We start from the raw sequence: 22,664 nt of genomic DNA on the forward strand, positions 1-22,664 counted from the left end.
GCATTTGCTCATATTGGGTTGAGGGAAAACCCCGGAAAAACCTCAACCAGGTAATTTTCCCCGACCGGGAATCAAACCCGGGCCACCTGGTTTCGCGGATAGACGCGCTAACCGTTACTCCACAGGTGTGGACAATAATTCAGTACTCAATTGTAGTATTAAAATACCGACAAATAGAATGTGACGGGTGCCATACATGATATTATGTTTATTTATAATGTATAATTGCGAATATAGAAATATAAGTTAAATATAGTAAACATAACCTACAATTTCGATATAACATAACATGGTACATATGTAGTGGCAGGGCATTGGAGACCATTAAAATTAGACAGAATGGGGCAACTGGTGCAGTAAACATAACCTATAATTTCAACATACCTAAATATTTGTGCGGTGCAACTGAAAATTATTGAATCGTGCATAAATGAATGTACAAGAATTTCGCAATATTTAATCGAAATAAAGGTAGGTATTACACATACGAACAACGTAATTTTCACACAATAAATAATATTACACCTTAACTCGCAAGGAATCATGTCTGAAGTGTCTCCTAATCATTGTTTTAAATTTTATTAATGCAATTACACTACATTTTAGAGAAATATATGTTACTATTTATGCATTTCAATTAATTTATATGGCTGAAACGCCGCCCTTCGTGATCGGGTTAAGCGAGTCACATGGTCTGCCTTACGGCCTGTATTAGGTCACGATGGCAGTGATACAGTCTATTGTTCCTAGTACTCACAGCGCTCCAAGCGGCTAGCAACTATCGCGAGAAATGCAAAGAATCATCCCAAGCTTCGTGACTGTATATAGTAGACTGTGATAACATTTTGAATCACATGTTTACCAATTTTGCCGTTACTATATCTGATATTTGCATTTAACTCTGATTGTTAACCACAGATATGACTCACTGTTTTCAGGTGTAGTCACGTTGAGGGAATTGCCGTCCAGTTTCTTCATGGTACCCAGGAAGGAATAACAACGTCCATCACTGTTTCATGCAGAAACACACCAAAATATTGTGTTAAACATCGGCACACTAAGTGATTCACGTTTTGTTGGTGACAAGTTAGAGCACATCTGTGACTTACCTGTTGCGAGTTAAACTGGTGACAGCATGCGCTGACAGACCGCCATCGGCAGAAGAGATGACGTCGACCTCAATGCACGAGTACTGTGCAGTCAAGTCCTTGTTGTCGACGTACAGCCACTTCCAGGTTTTAGAAAGCTGCACAAAAGGTTAGACTCAGTGGCGGTTCCTCCATGGAACAGAGGGAACAGGCTGTTCCCTTCCTCCCTGCCCCCTTAACTGAGATTGTGAGATATACTTCATTCTAAAGGATAGGCTACTTGCAGTTTTCGAAAAGCGAAAACAGCTATCGTTAGTAGGCTTATTGCAGTGAAGTGAAAACGACTCGAGCCCTTCTCGTCCGCTGTGCGTGATGATGTGAGTGGGAGTTTTCTCCGAAGCAGGCTCGAGCGGACACGAACTTACCCGAGTATCGCTGGAAGCTGTGAAGTTACCTCTTCCCTCGCGGAGTATTGAGGAGTGTGGAATATACTGTTTCATCAAGCTAGTTTATTTATATAGTGATAATTCGGAAAACAATTAAGTTCGAAGAGTTTTTCGTGTGACATAATATTGTGTGTGAAATTATACAATAGTTCTTAAAAAATCCGTACCATTTACGCATTCACGGCCTGAGTTAAATCTGACTGATTAATGGCAATGGAACAGGTGACTGCTGCCTGTTCCAACTTCAACGAGACCGAGCGCGAGCGCCCTGATGCGAACCAAGACAGCGAGTGTCGTGTTATCGATCACCTGAAGTCGAGAGCGTTTAGTTCGATCAATGTTGCTGAGAAAAGCGCGATTATTTTGAATGCCAAACCTACTCCTCTCCTTACATAACTTAAAACTAAAACAAAATCTTATACAAGACATGGGCATCCCAAGACAATTTCAAAGTAGTTACTATAATTCTGTGAAATGGTTAACTGGGTGGTCCTCAAGCGGTAAATTGTAGGTTTAATTGAGGTTTATTTATTTTTAGTTAACTGTATTATATATTTATGCCTAATAATAATAATAATAATAATAATGATAATAATAATAATAATAATAATAATAGTAATAATAATAATATATTATTAATTTGTTTTACATTAACACATTCTTTTTATGATTAAGTTGTAAATGAAGTACAAAAATAATTGGTAATGTTGCTAAATCATAATACAGATTATTATTATTATTATTATTATTATTATTATTATTATTACACTTACAAATGGCTTTTAAGGAACCCGCAGGTTCATTGCCGCCCTCACATAAGCCCGCCAACGATCCCTATTCTGTGCAAGATTAACCCAGTCACTATCATCATGTCCCAACTCAAATCCATTTTAATATTATCCTCCCTCTACGTCTCTGCCTCCCCAAAGGCCTTTTTCCCTCCGGCCTCCCAACTAACACTCTATATGCATTAACAGATTATTATTATTATTATTATTATTATTATTATTATTATTATTATTATTATTATTATTATTATTATTATACTTACAAATGGCTTTTAAGGAACCCGCAGGTTCATTGCCGCCCTCACATAAGCCCGCCATCGATCCCTATCCTGTGCAAGATTAACCCAGTCACTATCATCATGTCCCACCTCAAATCAATTTTAATATTATCCTCCCTATACGTCTCTGCCTCCCCAAAGGCCTTTTTCCCTCCGGCCTCCCAACTAACACTCTATATGCATTAAGAGATTATTATTATTATTATTATTATTGTTATTATTGTTATTATTAGTGTTAGTGTTGTTTCTGACCTGTTCCCCATCGACAAATAGCACCGCACGCCACTGCTTAGAATACCAGAAGAACAAGGTGGAGACAAAAAGCGAGAAGAATAAAAGGAATACAAGGATATTAAGGAGAATAAGGGAATCAAGAAGTACAATGAAAAGACAAGGGGAAAGTGGGGATATAAATAGTAGAAAGGGACACGACAAGGGGTAGAAGGGAAAGATTAGAAGAATGCGAAGGTTGGTTTATTTTGATTTGTCGAACAATTCATTTACTCCCATACCAAATGAAGAGAAATGAGTAATTGTACATTAAAATTTCAATACTAGAATGTGGACGTGATATTTTAGCGAAATATGATACACTGCTAGTGTTTCCATAAAAATGCCTGCCTTCTCGAGGTCACATTCTTTCCACACAAACATGTATCTTGTTTCGCAACTCATTTGTTATGCCCGCAATACTCAATTTCATAACCGAGTAAGTACTAGCCTGAAATGTCAGCAGAACGTCGCTGTTTTTAAAATTATTGAAGTAAACGTTTCCACAGGTTATTCCTGTTTCTTATATCCTATTTCTTTCTGCGCTTTCTTCTGCTTTCTTTTAAGTTCTTTACTAATAATCCTTAACATTTATTTTGTTTCCTTCAATTTTATTACATTGTCAAAATGAATAGGAATTCAGAATATAATGTTAATATTTGCTACATTTCAACATGTCAGTGAAATATTTTGTTCAATTTTCTGGAACGGAAAATGTTTACGGTATAAAAAACATATTTGTTTCACACTCTGCAGTTCTTAAAAAATTGAAGATCACAAACTTTTTATAACACTGCACTCCTTCATAAGACCACTCAATCTTCGTGTGAACACCTCACACAAATTTTACTGAAACACTCCAAGCAAATAGAGACTCCATATCGAGAGCATGGATATTTGTTTTTTCTCTAAGAACGTAGAAACGACGTTGCCTAGAAGTTCCTGATTTTTTCTCCTTTTACATGTAGACATGACAGTTATACCACACAACAATCCGAAAAATTAATAGTACATTATGCAACGAGCCTATAATGAAGGTAATTAAGAAGCGAGTATGGATATTTATGAAACGAGCGGAAGCGAGTTTCATAATTTTCATACGAGCTTCTTAATTACCATTATAGGCGAGTTTCATACGACTTTTTATGCTCGACCATATTTCTAACTTGATATTATTAATTTTCTTTGTATCTGACCTTGGCCAATGTCCCGTATGTTGTGAGATATGCGCAGACGCGAAAGTATTGATTTTTTCCGAGGAACAGATGTTCACATTGGCCTTGCTAGGCCATAAGAACCCACAGAGATAACATTAAAATTAAATTAGACATTGAAAAACGAGATGACAAATTGAATTTATTTGAATATTATTTACAATTAACGCTAATTATTATAGTAACAGAACATAACCTTCTGCGACAGTATTGGATTTCCAGCCTCCGTGACTTTTCGCTAATTCTCTTTCGATTGCATATCCGAGAATAATCGATACTTGCGGTTTTGTAACGGTAGAAAGCTGACCTGTCATTGGCTGAACAGTTGTAACCTGAGTCGTCATTGGCTGAAAGACCTGACCTTTAATGAGTAGGTGTACTTTAATGACATGCATTAAAGGTCTGCTACCAGGTGTATAATTACTACATTTCGGCATGGTCGAGCATAAAAGAAATAATGAAATCGTGTGTGTGAAATACACGCACGCAACTGCTATAGTGCGTCTGTGAGACGTTTCAAACAAACTGAACTGAATATCACTTGAGAAAAAAAAATTGAGATAACCCGCTCGACCTCGTGATGCAGGTTTCGTCCGAACTGGACAAATCAGAGGGGGGAGTTGGCTTGAAGATAAGATAAATAGAGAAGAGGAAAACAGGGAGCGGTCTAGCAGACGGTCCATAGTACTTACGTATTCATCGGAAGGAAATTGAGTCGGCTTATTTATTTATTTTATTAGTCTTGACAGTACTATCACACTAAAATAATAAATTACAAGTCCCAAAAAAGTCTTAGACACGACAGCCCATGAAAGATCATGACTGACGAGCCTGGTGCTGATCTCACGTCCACATGCCGAAGCAGAGGTGAACGATCATCCAACCAGAATGAAGGTATTGTGCGGTTAGCAGGATGAACCCCCCAGCCCTTATAGCTGGCCTTCGCAACTCCATTTCGCTACCTATCGCAGCTCCCCAAGTGCATCACGATGCTGGGTGGGCACACTGGCCGAAATTTCATGAACAAATTTCTTTTTCCATGAGGACTCGAACTAGCGCGCATTCTGTAACGCGAGTCCTGGGCAGGATGCCTTAGACCACGATGCCACGGCGCGGACAACAAATTTATTAGAAAGACTATATCCTACTGTATTACCAAGAAAACCAAAGCTCTTTATACGCACAGGCCTACAACATCCTAATACATCTCGATATTGAATCTTTCAGAAAAGTAATGTTTTGAGAGTAAGTCGTACCTTATGGAGGTCGATGTCCTTTACATTGGACTGGCCAGTCTTGCAAATATCGACGGCAGCGGTCGACAGCGCTTCCAGAATAACGAGTAACACAAGTGCCAACATCGTTATGGTGCAGATTACCAGGCTAGTCCTCGATAATGTTGCCTGCAAAGTCACTGTAATATTTTAGTTTATGTACTCACTTAAAATCAACGAGAAAATAACTCAATGCAAGTCGGAATTTCAATAGATATTCGGATGATGTCATTTACTAAAATAAGTTGGTCATAAACGGATGCTTTGCCTGTAATAAATTCCTCACGTTTCATCATAAACCTCTTTAAAATTTATAAATAATAATTTATTCCATTAACTTCAACCAGGAAAAACACATGTTTTGACGTACAACTACATCTTCCTCATCACCATCCCTTCTTCTCGCCTTCCCTTGGTTCTCGTAATCTTTCCAATATCCTCGTTTTCTTCAGTTGATCTTTTCAACCATTTCGACCTACACAGTTCTCATCTCGAGGATATCGGGCTACAAACCTTAAGAGACTCTTTAGCTATATCATACAATAATTTATATTCTTAAAAATTGAAATGTAATAAATTCTTGAAAGTCATAGCTGCCCACTTAAAATTACTTAAACAAAACAAAACAGTTAGTAGGCTATACTAATGCATTAAATTTATTAGCATACATAAATTAAAATATTACCCTGTTTGGATTGATCTGTAGGTTTTATCGTCTTGGTAACCCTTAGAAAGGGCAGCTATAACTTTTTGTTATCTTTCTCTCTTCTATTAGTTTTTATCTTAGAGGAAGATGTGTTTTTCCCAGTTAACACCTTTATTTATAATGATATTAACTTATGTTGTTGTTTAGTCAATTGTCCGAAAACAGGTCTGAACCTCAAAAGTGATACCTAGAAGGCACCACTTATGAGGCAACTAGGCCAGGAGATAATGGGGTAGAGTGGCCAGTTCCTTTCCCCTTCCATTGCATACATCTCCGACTAGCTACATATTACACTAATCAGAGTTCAGATGCATACAAAGAATTGTTCTTCCTCTAACACATATAGTTATTAAATTATATTATACAGAGTGTTTAAAAAATGCGGGGCATAATTTCAGGTATGTATTTCCCACATGTAGACGATCAAAATAGTTCATTACAACATGTGTCCGGAAATGCTTCATTTCCGAGTTCTGGCCTTCACAACATTGAAATTCACCGGAACGTTTTTTCTTTCCGCAGGTCGTTGTCATTACAGAAGATGTTCAAAATGTCCACCTCCTGCTTGAATACAGACCTCACATCAATGTCTCATTGACCTGCGAACACGATCCCAAACTCCAGGAGTATTGCGTATGTCCTCAGAACATGCCACAATTCCATTCCGAAGGGATTCCAAATCAGGCACCGGAGACGAATAAACCAATGATTTTAAATGGCCCCACAAGTAGAAATCGAGAGGGTTCAGATCAGGTGAGCGTGGAGGCCAAGCATTTGGGCCACCTCTACCTATCCATCGATCAGGAAACCTTCGATCTAAGTACCGGCGAGCCGTACGACTGAAGTGTGGAGGAGCGCCATCATGCAAGAAGTGAATGTGTTGACGACTGATCAGTGGAGTGTCTTCTAAAACATGAGGTATGGTGTTTTCCAGGAAGTTTGTGTACGCCTGCCCCGTAAGTCTGTTTACAAGTACATGGGGTCCAACTAATCGATCAGCAATGATACCGGCCCACATGTTGAGGGAGAACCGCACCTGGTGATGAGATGGAACAGTTGCACGTGGGTTTTCATACGCCCATACATGCTGATTCTAAAAATTTGTTATACCATCTCGTGTGAACTGTGCTTCATCTGTAAATAATACTAAGGCAGGAAAGTTCGGATTTACACCACACTGCTGCAAGAACCACTGACAGAATCTAACTCGTGCAGGGTAATCTGCTGGTGACAGGGCCTGTACACGTTGCAATTGATACTCTTTCAACAGTCTTCAGACAGTCGTATGAGGAACACTGACTTGCAACGCTACCCTTCGTGTGCTGATAAAAGGAGTCATGTTCACAGCCTCCAGAATCTCCTCCTGTACTTCTGGAGTTGTAGATCTTGGTCGTCCCCTTCCCAAACCAGGAGAGTTAAATTTTCCATACTCGCACAGACGGTAATGGAGACGTACAAATGTCCTCCGATCTCGACATTGTCGCTTGGGTACCTCTCCTGGTACAAACGACGACCAGCGCAGCATTGCCGTCCGCCTTACGGTACATGAAGTGTATCTCTGCCAGCTCTTGATTTGAATATATGTCGCACAGTCTAACGCCTACACAACACTGAATGTAACCTTCGCCTCGGAATGAACTGTCAGAGTGCCCTCTTAATGTCTCCTTTGACGGCAACGACCTGCGGAAAGAAAAACGTTCCGGTGAATTTCAATGTTGTGAAGGCCATAACTCGGAAATAAAGCATTTCCGGACTCATGTTGTAATGAACTATTTTGATTGTCTACATGTGGGAAATACATACCTGAAATTATGCCCCGTATTTTTGAAACATCCTGTATATTAACTTATAATTAATATAATTGTTCGTTGACCTCAAAGAATTGTATCTGTTGCCATCGAAAATGACATTGCGTAATTCATGCTGTCACAAGTCATGCATTCTCTTTATGAAGACCTAAATAGAAGTAGATGTTTTAATAGGTGATCATTTTCACATGGGATGTCGCTAGTGTCGAGAAGCGTAGACCACTTTGTGTGTCGGAGACAATTCAGAGTGAGCCAGAGATGATGGGTCTACTTTACACTCGTGGTTAATAATGGTGGTAATGTAGAATTGTTGGACTGTCAGCTGGAAGAAAGCAAAAGAACAAATAGAACTGCCGGGTACTTCATGTAATTAATATAACTTAATAATTTTAAACTGATGAAACATAATAGGCCTATAGACTTACTTATAGTGCATGTATAAAGTTTTGAATCGTTTATTACTTCAAATCAAGCAACGAACAGTCTGTTATATACCCTGAGTAAAACAAGGATATCAAATAAAATAAATGATACTAACAAAATTAAATATAACGAATGAAATTAGCTGAACTAGTAAAATGTTAAGAAATTGAAATAAAAAATAAGTAAGTCTATTTCATTATGAGGTATAATGGTGTTCTTGTTTAGTCAATTGTCCGAAGACAGCTTTGAACCTCATAAGTGACAACATAAGGCATCATTCACGAAGCAACTAAGTCAGGAGATAAATGGGTAGGGTGACCAGTTCCTTCTCCCTCCATTGTATACATCGCTGACTAGAAGCCTAACCTTTTACACTATTAACTAGGCCTGAGAAATACATGCCGTTACACTACCAGAACGCTTCGTGCGCCTCTAACTTTGAGTACGTCTCAGAGTTGGGGTGAGTTAACGCAGTGTCTTTCGTTCGTTTGAACTCATGCTTATCATCACGGTAAGTTAGTCCTCAGCATTTGGGTGGTTGAAAGCCACTCCTTTGACTTCGAAACACAACTATTTGCTAAAGAAAAATTTAAAGACATCATTTTCTTTGCAAAAGAAAAGTTGCACTATTTTAAAGATATTGTGGCAGTCGGGAGTCGATCACGCGTCCCACAGAAGGCAGGGCGCGCGAGAACACAGGCGGTGCGGCGAAAGGGTAAGGAGGCTGCAGCCGCGTAGGTCTGGAGGGGACGGACGTGAGGGGAACGTCTGCATGCGGAGAGGGGAAGAAAACCGACTGCACGAACGTAAAGGAAGACTGGCAAGAGGAGGAAGCTGGAAGTTTCGAAAAATTATGCGAGCCGATTGTGTAACGAAATGTCTAGAAATCTAAAAGACGAGAACTTGTAATTTAGTAATAAATACAGGACGCGAAGAGAAGCCAGTTCAGTATTGGACAGCGAGTTCAGCTTGTGAATCAGCAGCGCCCAGGAGTTTAGGGTTCGACACGCGAGTGAACTTGAGCAGAGTCCAGGCGGAAGCAACGCAGTTGGAAGCCTTGAGTTCGAGTGCAGTGGACTGTCTCCGGAAGGCTTTAGTTCGAGTGCAGTGGACTGTCTCTGGAAGTCTTGGGTTCGATATACTGTGGACTTGAGTGACTGAGCTAGAAGAACTAGCCAAGGCAAACGAACTGTGAACTGAGAACTGATAGTCTTGTGTTGTAAATAGTGCTTTGTGAACATTAGTTGAGATTAGGAGTACAATGTTGTTCTCAATAATCCAAGTGAATTGTCATTGTCGTCTGTGGAGTGCAATAGCGAATACTGTGTTGATGTGTGGAGTGAAATACCCATTGTTGACGGGAGTGTTTAAATTGAGTTATAGAAAGTCATTATTTTTGTGAATAAAACCAACATTATTGTTGTGGGAAATAAAAATTACAATATTTTATTTTCTGTCTGTAGAAAATATACCTACTATAACATTGACAAGTATTAACCTTATTATTTCACTATGTGATAGTGTATTACGTTTTTGTTTTACATAAATTTTCATTTCATTATTGATGCAGTGAATAACAAACCACATTTTTTTAATTTTCAAAGGAGAATGATTGCCTGTTGCTAAAAAATCCAGCCTTACATCTAGAAAAACTTCGTTCCACTTCTGCAGAAACAATGAAGGCTTATTTGAAATATTTTATACAAGCATTATCTATCTCGAAATCTGTATCATTGTTATAAAGTTCCTCATTTGAAACTGTCACAAATTTTACCATAATGTTTATCGAATATTTTTTTCATCTTGTTTGCTACATTTTTTTCTTATTTCTTCTTCCAACTATTCGGTTCGTCACAATATCATTGACTACATGTTATTTTATGTCTGTAGAAAATAGACCTAATATGACATTGACACGTATCAGCCTTGTTATTTTAAAATGTTAATATGATGGTGTATTACGTTTTTGGTTTACATAATTCTTCATTTCAATATTGTTGCAGTGAATAACAAGCCGCATTTTCAAATTTTCAAAGGAAAATGATTGCCTGTTGCTAGAAAACACAACATTACATCTAGAGAAACTTCGTTCCACTTCTATAGAAACAATGGGGGGGATATTTGAAATATTATACACAAGCATTATTTATCTCAAAATCTGTATCGTTATTACAAATTTTCTTATTTGAAATGAAGTCACAAATTTCGTCCTCGGCATCTTACTATTATTCTTCTTTACAGGACGTTGGATGCTGCCTGTTACGAATAGCAGTATTCGGTCGTAATGTAACCGATCAACTGAAGTTCACTGCTGAACGAAACACACTGAAATCCCCCCCCCAACACAATTACGTACCGGTACCTAAAGTCAGAGGCTCATGAAGCGCAATGTAACGGCATACAATTCTTAGCCCTACTAATCACACTTCAGAAATACACAAACAACTTTCTTCCTCTGACACATATCGTGAAATGAAATGTACTGCCTGATAATTACAGACCTACATATCAGCCAGAACCTTCGTTAGAGGATGTAATGATGTTGTAGGAGTAAACTCATGACGAAAGTATTGTCATTGCCAGGAACCCAACGTAGTAGCAAATCGTAGCACAAGTCATCCGACGTAATCGTAGAAGTGCCGCTAGCGAAAGAAGCCCAAAAGTAGTGAAGGGATACAACATAGCGAAGAAAAATCAGACAAATACATTTTATAGACCATGTCTGTCGATAAAAAATGTGTGTTTGCAACTGACTGTGAAAATCAGGTAATTTGAAACCTTGCATAGTATTAAAAATATTGAGAGTAGAAAATGTATGATTTTGCAACAGGTAATATAACATCACTTAAAGGGGTTGGGTGAACAATTTATGTTCAAGCAACTTCTGGCTCCCAAACCTAAGATGTGACGGATGACATAGCTAATACTAAATTGGAGAACAAGAGCTTTGGATCTAGAAGTTTGACACAAGTTATTTCAAGAAGGCAAGGCACATCGCGGATTATGAAATTTTATTGATGATGATTTTATCTATATTATTATTATTATTATTATTATTATTATTATTATTATTATTATTATTATTATTATTATTATTCTAGTCGTCATGAAGAGCAGTCGACTTTTTGTGTAGCTCCGCTGTTTTCACAGTGTTCAGTTATTACTACATTCGTGTGTGTCCTCATTTAAAGCGCTTAGTTAACTGCGTACAATGCCGCTTAGTAAAGATACATGTTCTAAATGTAGCGCTGCTTTCTTCGGCAGACAAAAGTTCCTGAAGTGTGTTGGGCCTTGTGGCCTAAGATTTCATCTTGACTGTTTAAATATGAGTGAAGTGGAATACGATTTTTTCATGAAGGGAGGTATTTCCTCCTTCAAGTGTGATGAGTGTACCAGTGCTGCGAAGGCGGTTCATGGTGATAACACTCCTGTGAAACCGACCAAGAAGACCGATAAGAAGATCATCTCGCCTACTAGAGAACTTGAACTACCTAATTTACAAAGTAAGGAATCTCTCTCTGTACAAATAGAGACGGTACGATTGAATAGTGAATCCATTCTAGATACTTTAACAGTTATTCTGGAGCATGTTAAAAATCTTGAAAAAGAAATGGGTGAATTAAAGAGCGAGAATACTGCCCTCAAATTACAAATGGCCGAGATTTTGGTAAAAAATTCCTGTCCTTGTAAGCCTGATCAGATTGTCTCTAAATTGGGTCAACAGTCCACTGTTCACCCGGTTACTAAATCCTACAGTAGTGTTTTGTCTGACATTGTTAATTCTCGCAATCATGCGAAGTCAGCACCGAGTACTTCATTTGCTCTTACTCATCATAACAGTAATGAGGTAATCTCTGCTGCCGTACGCACAGACGATAGCACTGTTGCGTTATCAAATAACGTAGACTGTGATGGTTTTCAAACTGTCACTCGCAAAAAATTTAAGAAACGAGATCCTAAAGTTGACACTCTAACTAATAGCAACTTAGAAATGTCTCCAGAGAGAATCAGAACCAAATCTCTTTTTGTTTCTAGATTTAGTCCTAATGTAAACGAGAATAATATTAAGGATTCACTCTTTCATCAACGTAAATTAAGGTCTCTCGAAATAACTAAATTGAAAACAAAATACCAGTCGTATTCCTCTTTTCATATCTCAGTTGATGAGAGGGATTTCGAGTTAATTAATAATTCTGATGTTTGGCCTGCGGGATGCCTCATTGCACCCTTTTTTGGTAAACTTAAACCTGAGCAGCATTTTGCTCCACCAGGTACTTCAGTTGATTCTAGGGTTAATGCCTCTTAATATTATTCTCTAACTCTCAATGCACAGTTCTAATAATCATCTTGAGATATTTTACCAAAATGTTCGTGGTCTTAATACAAAAATTGATGAAATTTTTCAAAATGTAGTAAGTAATAATGATATCATTATCTGTCTTACTGAAACATGGTTATCTGAATCAGTATTAAATACAAACTTATTCCCTAACAATTATACTGTGTTTGGAGCAGACAGAACGTTTGAATACACCAATAAAAAAGAGGTGGGGGTGTCCTAACAGCGATTAACAACCAGTTACCTTTTACCTGTCGGCGATATGATTTAGAAATTATTAATGAATGTGTTTGGATTGAAATTAAAATGGCTGATGGTATTAATTTATTAATTGGAAATCATTACTTCCCACCTGATTTCGGTCATAATCACTTAAAATCTTACCTCAATTTTCTTGAAAAAAAAACCTTGATGCTCATAATTTTAGAATAGTAATTATTGGTGATTTCAATTGTCCTGGTATGGATTGGTCAACTGGTTTTAATCTTAATGATATTCATCACTACTCTAAAATTAAGTCCAGTGATTTATATTCCTCGTCTTGCCTTCTGGGATTAAACCAAATTAATTTTACTGTTTCAAGTAAAAATCTACTTGATCTTGTCTTTACTAATATTATTAATAGTACAGTAAAACTAGCCAATCATTCTCTAGTTTTGGAGGATTCTTATCATCCATCTATCTCCATTAATCTTGAAGTGTATTTGTCGCTATCTGATCACTGCCACTCTAGTACCTTCATAAATTATTCTCAAGGTGATTACTTGAAACTCTATTCCACTCTATACAATCATGATTGGAATTCCATATATCAAACTACTGATGTTAACGTTGCTGCTAACGCGTTGTCCCAGATTATGAACAAAGCTATTTCTCTTGCTGTTCCTGTCACTTTCGTAAAAAAATCGCACTATCCTAAATGGTTTTCAAATACCTTGCGTATACTTATTAGGAAAAAGAACAAAGCACATAGAAATTTTAAGAAATTCAAAACTGATCACCATTATCAAATTTTTTCCAATTACAGAAAACAAGTTAAAGCTATGATTAAATCTGACAAATTTAAATGGTTACAATCCATTGATGAAAATTTGAAGAATGAACCTAATAAATTTTGGAAATACGTAGAATCTTTTCGTAAATCCAATAATTATCCCACCGAATTATTAATAAATGGGATTCACATTACTGATCAGCAAGAAATTGCTAATGCATGTTGTTCAAATCGATTCAAAACAGCCTAATTCTAATCTCTGTTTGTTGGAGTATAATTCTACTGACTTCTTATCCTTACCTAAAATTACAGTTGATGACGTTTCTTTAGCCATAAAAAAGCTTAAACCTAATAAATCAAAGGGCACTGATGACATTCCTAATTTTATTATTAAGGGATGTTCTAATATTCTAATACCCGTTTTAACCTTTATATTTAATTTAAGTTTATTAACCGGTACATACCCTATGCTTTGGAAAGAAGCATCCGTTATTCCTATCTTTAAGAATGGTAAAAAAAATGTTGTTTCCAATTATAGACCTATTTCAATATTAAACAATTTCTAAAAAATTTTTGAAAAAATAATCCAGAAACATGTTTCATTTTATGTTAAGAATAAAATTAATTCAGCACAACATGGTTTTACTAAAGGTAAATCAACAACTACAAACTTAGTATCCTACCTTAATCTTGTTATGCCTGTTGTTGAAACCCAAGGTCAAATTGACTCAATTTATATCGACTTTAGCAAAGCGTTTGATGTTGTACCTCACAATATTCTGATAAATAAATTAAAAAACTTTGGTCTCTCTTCTAACTACGTGAGCTGGTTTGAAAACTATTTAACTAATAGACAATGTTGTGTTCGTCTAGGTGATTCTCTCTCGGACCCATTTAATTGTTTATGTGGAGTTCCCCAAGGATCTACATTTGGCCCTCTACTATTTTTATTATTTATTGATGACATATGTAAAAGAATAAGTTCAAACTACCTGTTATTTGCTGATGATCTCAAAATCTTTCGCTCAATAAATAGTTCTGCCGATTGCCAAACTCTTCAAAATGATATTAACTCCATTGAACTTTGGTCTGACATTAATGGAATGAAAATTAATGAAACAAAAACTTCTGTCATTTCGTACTCTCGAAAAACTACTTCCATAAAATTTAATTATTCTCTTAATAACGCCTGTATTATTAGGAAAAATTCTATAAAAGATCTTGGTGTACTATTCGATTCTAAATTATACTTTCACGATCATGTTCAATATATTTATAATCATTCAATAAGAATGCTTGGTTTAATAAGGTCTATAACCTATTCTTTTTCTACTCCTGAGTCACTATTAATTCTATACTTTACTTTGGTTCGCTCTAAACTTGAATATGCATCTGTAGCCTGGAATTCCATTACTTCAACCGATTCGGTTAAATTGGAAAATATTCAAAGAAAATTTATTTCCTTATGTGCTTTTCGATATATACCCAATTCCACTGACTTTAACTATGATATTACCTGTAACTATTTTAACTGTTGTAGCCTTTATGCTAGACGTCTAAATCTTGATTATCAATTTTTTTGCAAAGTTATCAAGGGTGATATTGATTGTGAGTCTATCATAAACAATATCAGCCTTCGTATTCCTACAAAGGTTTAAGATTTCAAAAAATTTTTTATAACCGAAATTCAAAATCACTTTCTCCAGTCTGTAGATGCATAAAATATGCCAATTTGCATGGGCACAATTTAGATCCTTTTAAGGTTTAGTTTCGTTTTGATTATTAGTTTTTACTGTTTGTACTCAATTTTATTTATGTATGTTTTTATTTAAGATATTATTTATTTTTGTTTTGCACCTTTGTATCTTCTGTTTGTGTATTGTGCTGAACTATAATTGGCCTCTGGCTGTTGTTCAGCACACAAATATTAATACTAAATAAATAAATAAATAAATAAAATTATGATTATTATTGTTATTGTTATTATTATTATTATTATTATTATTATTATTATTATTATTATTATTACTACTACTGAAGTAGATATAATGGTGATTATGATGTAGCATAGACTCTCATCACACCTAAGATAATACGGTATGCGCCAAAATAAACAGTACTGAAATATGTATAGGGGAGTTAGGCCTAAAATGACATATTTGGGTAAAATGACATACTATGTGTTTTGTGAAAACACTGTAAGCTGAGTTTGAATTTACAGCTCTATAGTGTACAGAAGCTGGAAACAGTGGTTACATCCAAGTTTTAGCAAGCGAAGGCGCTTTTTGGTGAAGCAGGTGCAACTAAAGGACAAAAGTGCAAGATGATATAATATTGTTGAGGTATGTTATGTCTTTTTGTCCTTTTAAGCTTCAGATATTAGTGAAATAATGTTCATGACAGAAAACATGAATATTTCCCTCTATAAAAAGCATTACAATATCCAAATTCATAAAGAGGTTAGGTCATACTAACACTACTTCTTATTCTTCTTCATTCCGGGTAAAATGACATACCACCTACTTGGCTAAAATGACATACTATGTCATTTTATCAAAGTGCATGTTTCTGACTGGAAATGAGAAGCCATATATTATGGGCGATAGCGATTTGGAAAATTGGTGTCAAATTGGTTTACAATGGCTGATTAGTGATTACTTCTGTGAAATTATGTAATATATAGTGGCATCTCTCCCGTTGCTCGACTGAATTTTTCGTAAAGCTAACTGATTTTAAAATAGGTGAGATGGGGATTTCTTTAAAATATATAAAACCCTAAAGTTTCTAAAATAAATATATTTTCAATATTTATATGCACTGAATTTTGTCACTCTGATTTATCCTCTTATGAATAAGCTAGGCTTGACGAGTCTGAAGTTTACTTGCACCTACTTCACCAAAAAGTGCTTTTGTGGAAAACATTGTAAAATGAGTTTGGAGTTACAGCTCTATAGTGCACAGAAGTTGGCAGTGATTACACGTCATGTTAGCCTTCCCTCGTCACTGCACCCACCGACTCCAGCCACTTGAAGTCTCTTTCTTCGGGCCTTTGAAAACATATGATCAGGCCGTTACAAAGTGGCTGAAGAACCATCCTGGATGGGTGATTACACAGTTTCAAATTGCGGACTTATTTTCTGAAGTCTATGGAAAAGCTGCAACCATTACCAATGCATTGGGTGGATTTTCTTCAACAGGAATTTGTCCACTCAATTCGGAGATATTTCCTGATCACTTATTTAGTCCTGCAGCGCCCACAGACAGACCTCTAACGAATGCAGTCCCTACAGATGGGCCAAAGGGTGCAACACAGAAGAGCAGTTCAACAACAAGGAATGCAAAAGAATATATGATAGAGCCATCACCAACAACTGCTCCAGCAGCGGAAACGTCACAAACGAGGCCTTCACCTCATGTGACACAGCAAGAGATCTCCCTGATTCCCTCTGGCACTAGATCTGTGGGGAGAAGAAACAGAACACATGAAGGGTCCCAAATCGAGCATCTCTTTTATTAACCAATTAAAATTAAAGGAAGCTGAAAGAAGCCCTGCAGAACAAAGGCTTTCAGCAAACAGATGAAAAACACAGCTTCAGTTTGATCTAAGCAATGGGGACCAAGATGAAGAGAGTGACTTCGATGGTGATGTTGAGAACAATGTACCTTGTCTGTACTGCAATGAATTTTACAGCCAATATAAACCAGAAGAAACATGGCTACAATGCAAGAAATGTTTCTCATGGGCACACAATGAATGACGTGCAAGTGTATCTAAGAGAACAAAAAATGTATTTTGAACTATGTAAAAATTAACTTAAGTGTGTCATTTTACCCTAGTAACTTGGGTAAAATGACATAGTTTGTCTACTTTCAAGTTAAATATTGTCAGTATTTTCCACTTCCTGTTGATCTTAATATATGCGTTAACATTGTAGTATCAGTCATAATATATAATTGGCCAAAACAAATTTGGTAAGAATACATTTTTTTTTTTTTTTCAAGATTTCCTTAAGGTATGTCATTTTAGGCCTAGTTCCCCTAATATGCATGGTGAAGGTTGTTTATCTGCACTCATTGTTGTATTTCTGATGCATAATATAGTGAAGATTTGCTAAAATGGTTCTCACAACTGAGAAAAAAGTGTTTATAGAGTATTATTACCTTTCATGTGGACTAGAACACGCAAATGGCCTACTTTGAAACAAGTTTCAGATGACTTTCGTGACAAGTTTCACAAAGCTCCGCCGAGTAACGCAGTTTTGTTACAAGCCGTACAGGAAGCGTCCAAAGAAAAGGCTGCGCAGATGGGCTTGTTTTTTTTTAAGAAACAGTTCGTGTATTTTTTTTAAATTAAAGTAACAAAATAACAAGAATGTTAATACCATTAATTTTGTCAACAGCACCACACTAATATGATTCAATTAGACTGAAGGTTAAACTGCATTCAGGAACAATCTCAGAGAGTTAAAAAAAATTTACATTAAAGAAAATTGTAATTTTACACAACATTAAGTGCTATGTATAATTTGAGCAGCAATAATTTGATTAAACTAAATGCCTTATTTCACCTAAACAACCCTCAGCCTGTTAAAGTGTTTTCTCTTTTAAATTTACAGAACTCACAACCATCAACCTCATGAACCTCTACGAATTGTTTGGAAATAAGTCGGAAAATGTAAAATATTTCTGGTTTTTAACTTGTGGGTAGTTGCCAAAATATAAGTTTCAAATGGGATTGATGTAATCTCAATCAATTCAAATCAATTGACACTAAAATTAAACCTTGTATTTATCCATTAAGAAATCTATTTAATTTATAACGGAAGGAATACGATTTGAGACCGGTCATTGGTCAATCAATTTTGTCAGATATACACTCCATTAACAGAGTTTGTAAATTCAAATGTTGCTACTTCTCGTAGTTACAGAGAGATCATTGTTGAGCTTCACGCGGAAGTTGGCACTGCTGAGCCGGCACCGGCTTGGCAGGCCTCTCTTCTTCATGTAATTCTCAGTTTTTCTCCCTATGGATATTTTAATGTGATGTATGTGGACTCGATATTGTCGAGGAAATGTAGCAACATTAACAGACAGCCGTTGGGATTGTTATGCGCACGCACTCTTGAGCTTCTCCGCCAGCGCCACGTAAGCTTCCATCGCCGCTTCCTTGGTCAACCCCTTCTTGCTGTTCCACTCCTCCCACTTGGCTTTACCCTTCAGTCCAGCATCCCAAGTTTCTCTGTGTTACGTCTCCCACTGTGGCTTGCTTGAAGAGGGCGTACACATGGATGAATATATAATAGGATGCGAAACTTACCGAGTTTCCCGTAACACATACTAGAGGCGCTGTTGTAGAAAATGATCTTGCTGCCACCTGTTAGAGGGAGGGGCGTTATTACATCTAGCAGCGCACCAAGTAGCGAAAAGAGTAATTACTCCATACAGTTAGCAGCGCATGTTTTTTTTATAGAGAACGTAAAAAAGTCAGCCATCTTCATGTTTATTATTATTATTATTATTATTATTACTATTATTATTATTATTATTATTATTATTATTATTATTATTATTATTATTATTATTATATACTGTTTGTTTTGGCGCATAATGTAGGCTTATCATTTATACAAGAAGCATACCTGATTCCAATTCTCTGATTGTAAAAGCGATGATTACAAATTTATATTCTTGCCCTATCATATTTTCCGCAAATTTAGTTATATTACATCCAATACATTAATACACAAATTCGACTGTGGTAAAACACTCAGGATGTCACGCTAAAACATTTACATTTTTATTCCTCACAGCAGCTTCTACTGAAAATTCTTACCGGAGCCAACAGGAAGATAAAAGATACGATCTATTTTACACTAACCAGACAGAGACAAACAAATAAAGCAAAAGGTTAGATAATTGGGATTGTATTCTTTGGGTATTTATTGTACAGCGCAATTGAAAAGTCTGCAAAAACTACTTAGATAGTTCAATTTATTATATTACTATTACTTTACAATACATTCAACAACACTATTTTTACAACGTCCATAAACATCACTGTTTAACATGCATTGCTTATACACACACACGTAATATCACTTTATGTTCACTTATTAGCAAGTTTCTGTCTGCCATCTTGGCTCCTCGTCGAGTCCTCAAGCAATATCTCGAACGGATAAATAGAGAACTCTGGGTAATGTACCCAACACGTAGTTCTAATGTTCACCACCTACGACGTTGGGCGCTGATCATCTTATTTCAGCCCCCACTGCCAGATGGTGTTGACCGCAGTTTCGCATCCTATTATATATTTATCCATGGCGTACATCTCCAGCAGTTCATTGTCGGAGGGTCGCTTCGTGAGATTCTTCACGCTCTCGGCGGGTTCGTTGAACTTCGCTTCCAAAGACATCGTTGTTGATGTTTAGGGCTAGCATGTTAATGTGACAAATGAAGGGTTCAGTTCAGAGCCGTAGTGGGCCAAGCGCCATATATTAAAAAAGAAGAAAACAAGGGCTAAAATTAAGTGATTACCATAATTTAATAAAAAAACATATAGCAACTAATATAAAGTATGAACATCAAAACTAAATGACATCTCAATCTTCATTAAACTATTATATTCAGTTAACTTTAAATCTTGCTTAGTCCGTTTTTAATAAATGGTGCTTGGCCCACTATGGCTCTGAACCCTTCAAATAATGGTAATCATGCACAGCTCTGACCCAGGTGTTACAGTCTCTGGAAACAAGTCTTCGGCGAACAGCTTTGAAAATTGGTATCAGTACAACGTCCATACGTCGAATGCTCAAGGGACTTGGTGGATATGCATAGCGAATCCAGATTGGACAGCGTTTGAGTGATAATGATCTTCGTGCCAGAACTGTGTGCTGTGGTTCAGTGTTAGCTATGATAAACGAGAATCCCACATTCTTGCCTGTCTCACATGACGATTTAGTGACGAATGTCACATACTGTACATCTCGATGGATACATTAATAAACAGACAACTCGCTTCCTTGGTTTTGAACGGCCAGATGTTACTGTTCAGACATCCCTTCATTCAGAACGGTGTTGCCATATCTGCAAACGGTGTACTTGACCCGTATTTTGTGGAAGAAGATGGTGGACACCCTCTGCCTGTTAACCAGGATCGTATAGGAACCTCATTATCACGCCATTTCTGAGGGATCTGCGAAGATTATTTTCTGTACGAAACAACGCAGATCATACTCAATGGTGCCAGCAACTCACTCAGCTTTCTCAGGGAACATTTTGGTGAACGCATAAATTCCCGTGGAACAGTTTTTTCGCATTCACCTGACCTTACACCATTCGATGCGTGTGTATGGGGCATGTTGAAGGAATCAATTTTTCGACAGGATACGCCGACAACAATTGTTGAATTGGAGGAAAAATCGTAGAGTTTTTTCGACACTTCCAACAATCTACATTTGCAAACATTTTTCCAAATCTACAGGAATGTTATGACTATGAGTATTGTTTGGAACTTTATGGAACGCATTTTGAACATGTTTTCTATAGAGAACGTAAAAAAAGTGAGCCATCTTCATGTTTATTATTATTATTATTATTATTATTATTATTATTATTATTATTATTATTATTACTAGCCGTACCCGTGCGCTCAGCTGCACCCGTTAGAAATAAATATAAAGTAATTACATAATTAAAATAGGACATTTGATCCAGGGAACATTCGTGTTTCATAGAAGGATAAATCGTTTAATATGTTACTCAATTTAAATTGTATTTAAAATATTAAAATGCGATCATTTTGGTCCAGAGACCACTCATTTGGTGCAATGACAATTCCTTTAACATGTTATTAATTGTTATTACCGATTATTTTTGGAAAAGCGAAAATTAACAGAAAAATTTTGGCTACAGATTTATTATTATGTTTATATTATATTACATTATATTATATTATGTAAAAAGTTTGTTCATAACGGATGTACTCGAATTAGAAAGTTTTTAATTTGTTGTGGGAGCTCTTGAATCTCAGGAGGAACAGCTTTTACAACAGCGCAACATAATCTGCTTGGCTCATTACCCAGTTTTTTTCATTGCATTTATTGCATATATATTTTATGTATTTTAACACGATTCAATTGAGCATAGTTAAAATTTGAATGATAAAATAATGGATTGCTAAGCTAACGTACTATTACTGCATACTAAATCAATACACTCTCGTTGTTCGTTAATTCTCTGAGATAAAAATGAATATGTTCATAAACATTATTTTAAGAAATACAGGAAATGAACATACAGAATAACCTATCAAGTTTTCTGTGCATAAGAAGCTATTTTAATTTTTACCTGTCCTCCATTCACTCACAAGTTACTGTAGTAACATAGCATTATGTCCATCCAGAGAAACTACACTTTCCAATGATGAAATAATAATTAATTATACAAATCGGTTAATTTAGCTTCCGATATTACTTCATACAAACACAGAAACATTCTCTGTAGGCTATGTTTCATAGCTTTCGATTGTTGTGTCCAAGGCCCCTTATAGACGAAGTTATTTGTTTTTTATTTCAAAACACCGCCTTAGATGGCAGTTATTTTAATTTTAAAACTCATTTATCTCATTAAATATCAGTCCTATCAAAATTTTTCAAAGAATAAAACTTATCAGAAATCATTTTTAAAGAAACTTTTGTTATGTAACATTTTTCACAAAAATCAATAATAAGCGAGATATTTAGATTTCTTTAAATCAGGCCCCCTTATAACCCCCTTTTAAATAAAGTATTTTGAATGCCAAATAGCCTATAATCTAAGTTACAACGAACTTAATTTATATTCCAATTTTCATCGAAATCGGTTCAGCCATTATCGCGTGAAAAGGTAACAAACATACAGACAGACAGACAGACATAGAAACAAAAATGGAAAAAAAAAGCGATTTTCGGTTTCAGGATGGTTAATTGTACATGTTAACACCAATTATTTTTAGGAAATCGAAAATTACCAGAAAAATTTTGGCTACAGATTTATTAT

General features: G+C 36.1%; 2 protein-coding genes across 2 annotated transcripts in view; both read right to left on the reverse strand.

Moving 5' to 3' along the window:
* LOC138715687 (uncharacterized) overlaps positions 1-5,881 on the reverse strand; it is a 37,830-nt gene extending 31,949 nt beyond the window's left edge. Inside the window, exons 1-3 of the mRNA XM_069848750.1 lie at positions 5,341-5,881; positions 1,110-1,246; positions 930-1,009 (exon numbers count right to left, since the gene is read on the reverse strand). Of these exons, the coding sequence (XP_069704851.1) occupies positions 930-1,009; positions 1,110-1,246; positions 5,341-5,445 (322 nt within the window). The 5' untranslated portion in view covers positions 5,446-5,881. The remainder of the gene's footprint in view (positions 1-929; positions 1,010-1,109; positions 1,247-5,340) is intronic.
* A 12,853-nt stretch (positions 5,882-18,734) lies between these two features.
* On the reverse strand, positions 18,735-20,054 carry LOC138715758 (acyl-CoA-binding protein homolog). The gene is made up of 2 exons (XM_069848805.1): positions 19,898-20,054; positions 18,735-18,867 (listed from the first exon to the last, which is right to left on the reverse strand). The coding sequence occupies exons 1-2, from the start codon at positions 20,038-20,040 to the stop codon at positions 18,735-18,737; spliced, it is 276 nt and encodes a 91-aa protein (XP_069704906.1). The 5' UTR covers positions 20,041-20,054.
* Positions 20,055-22,664: the final 2,610 nt, after the last annotated feature.

The sequence above is a fragment of the Periplaneta americana genome, chromosome 15, assembly GCF_040183065.1.
Source record: "Periplaneta americana isolate PAMFEO1 chromosome 15, P.americana_PAMFEO1_priV1, whole genome shotgun sequence".
NCBI classification, from domain to species: Eukaryota; Metazoa; Arthropoda; class Insecta; order Blattodea; family Blattidae; genus Periplaneta; species Periplaneta americana.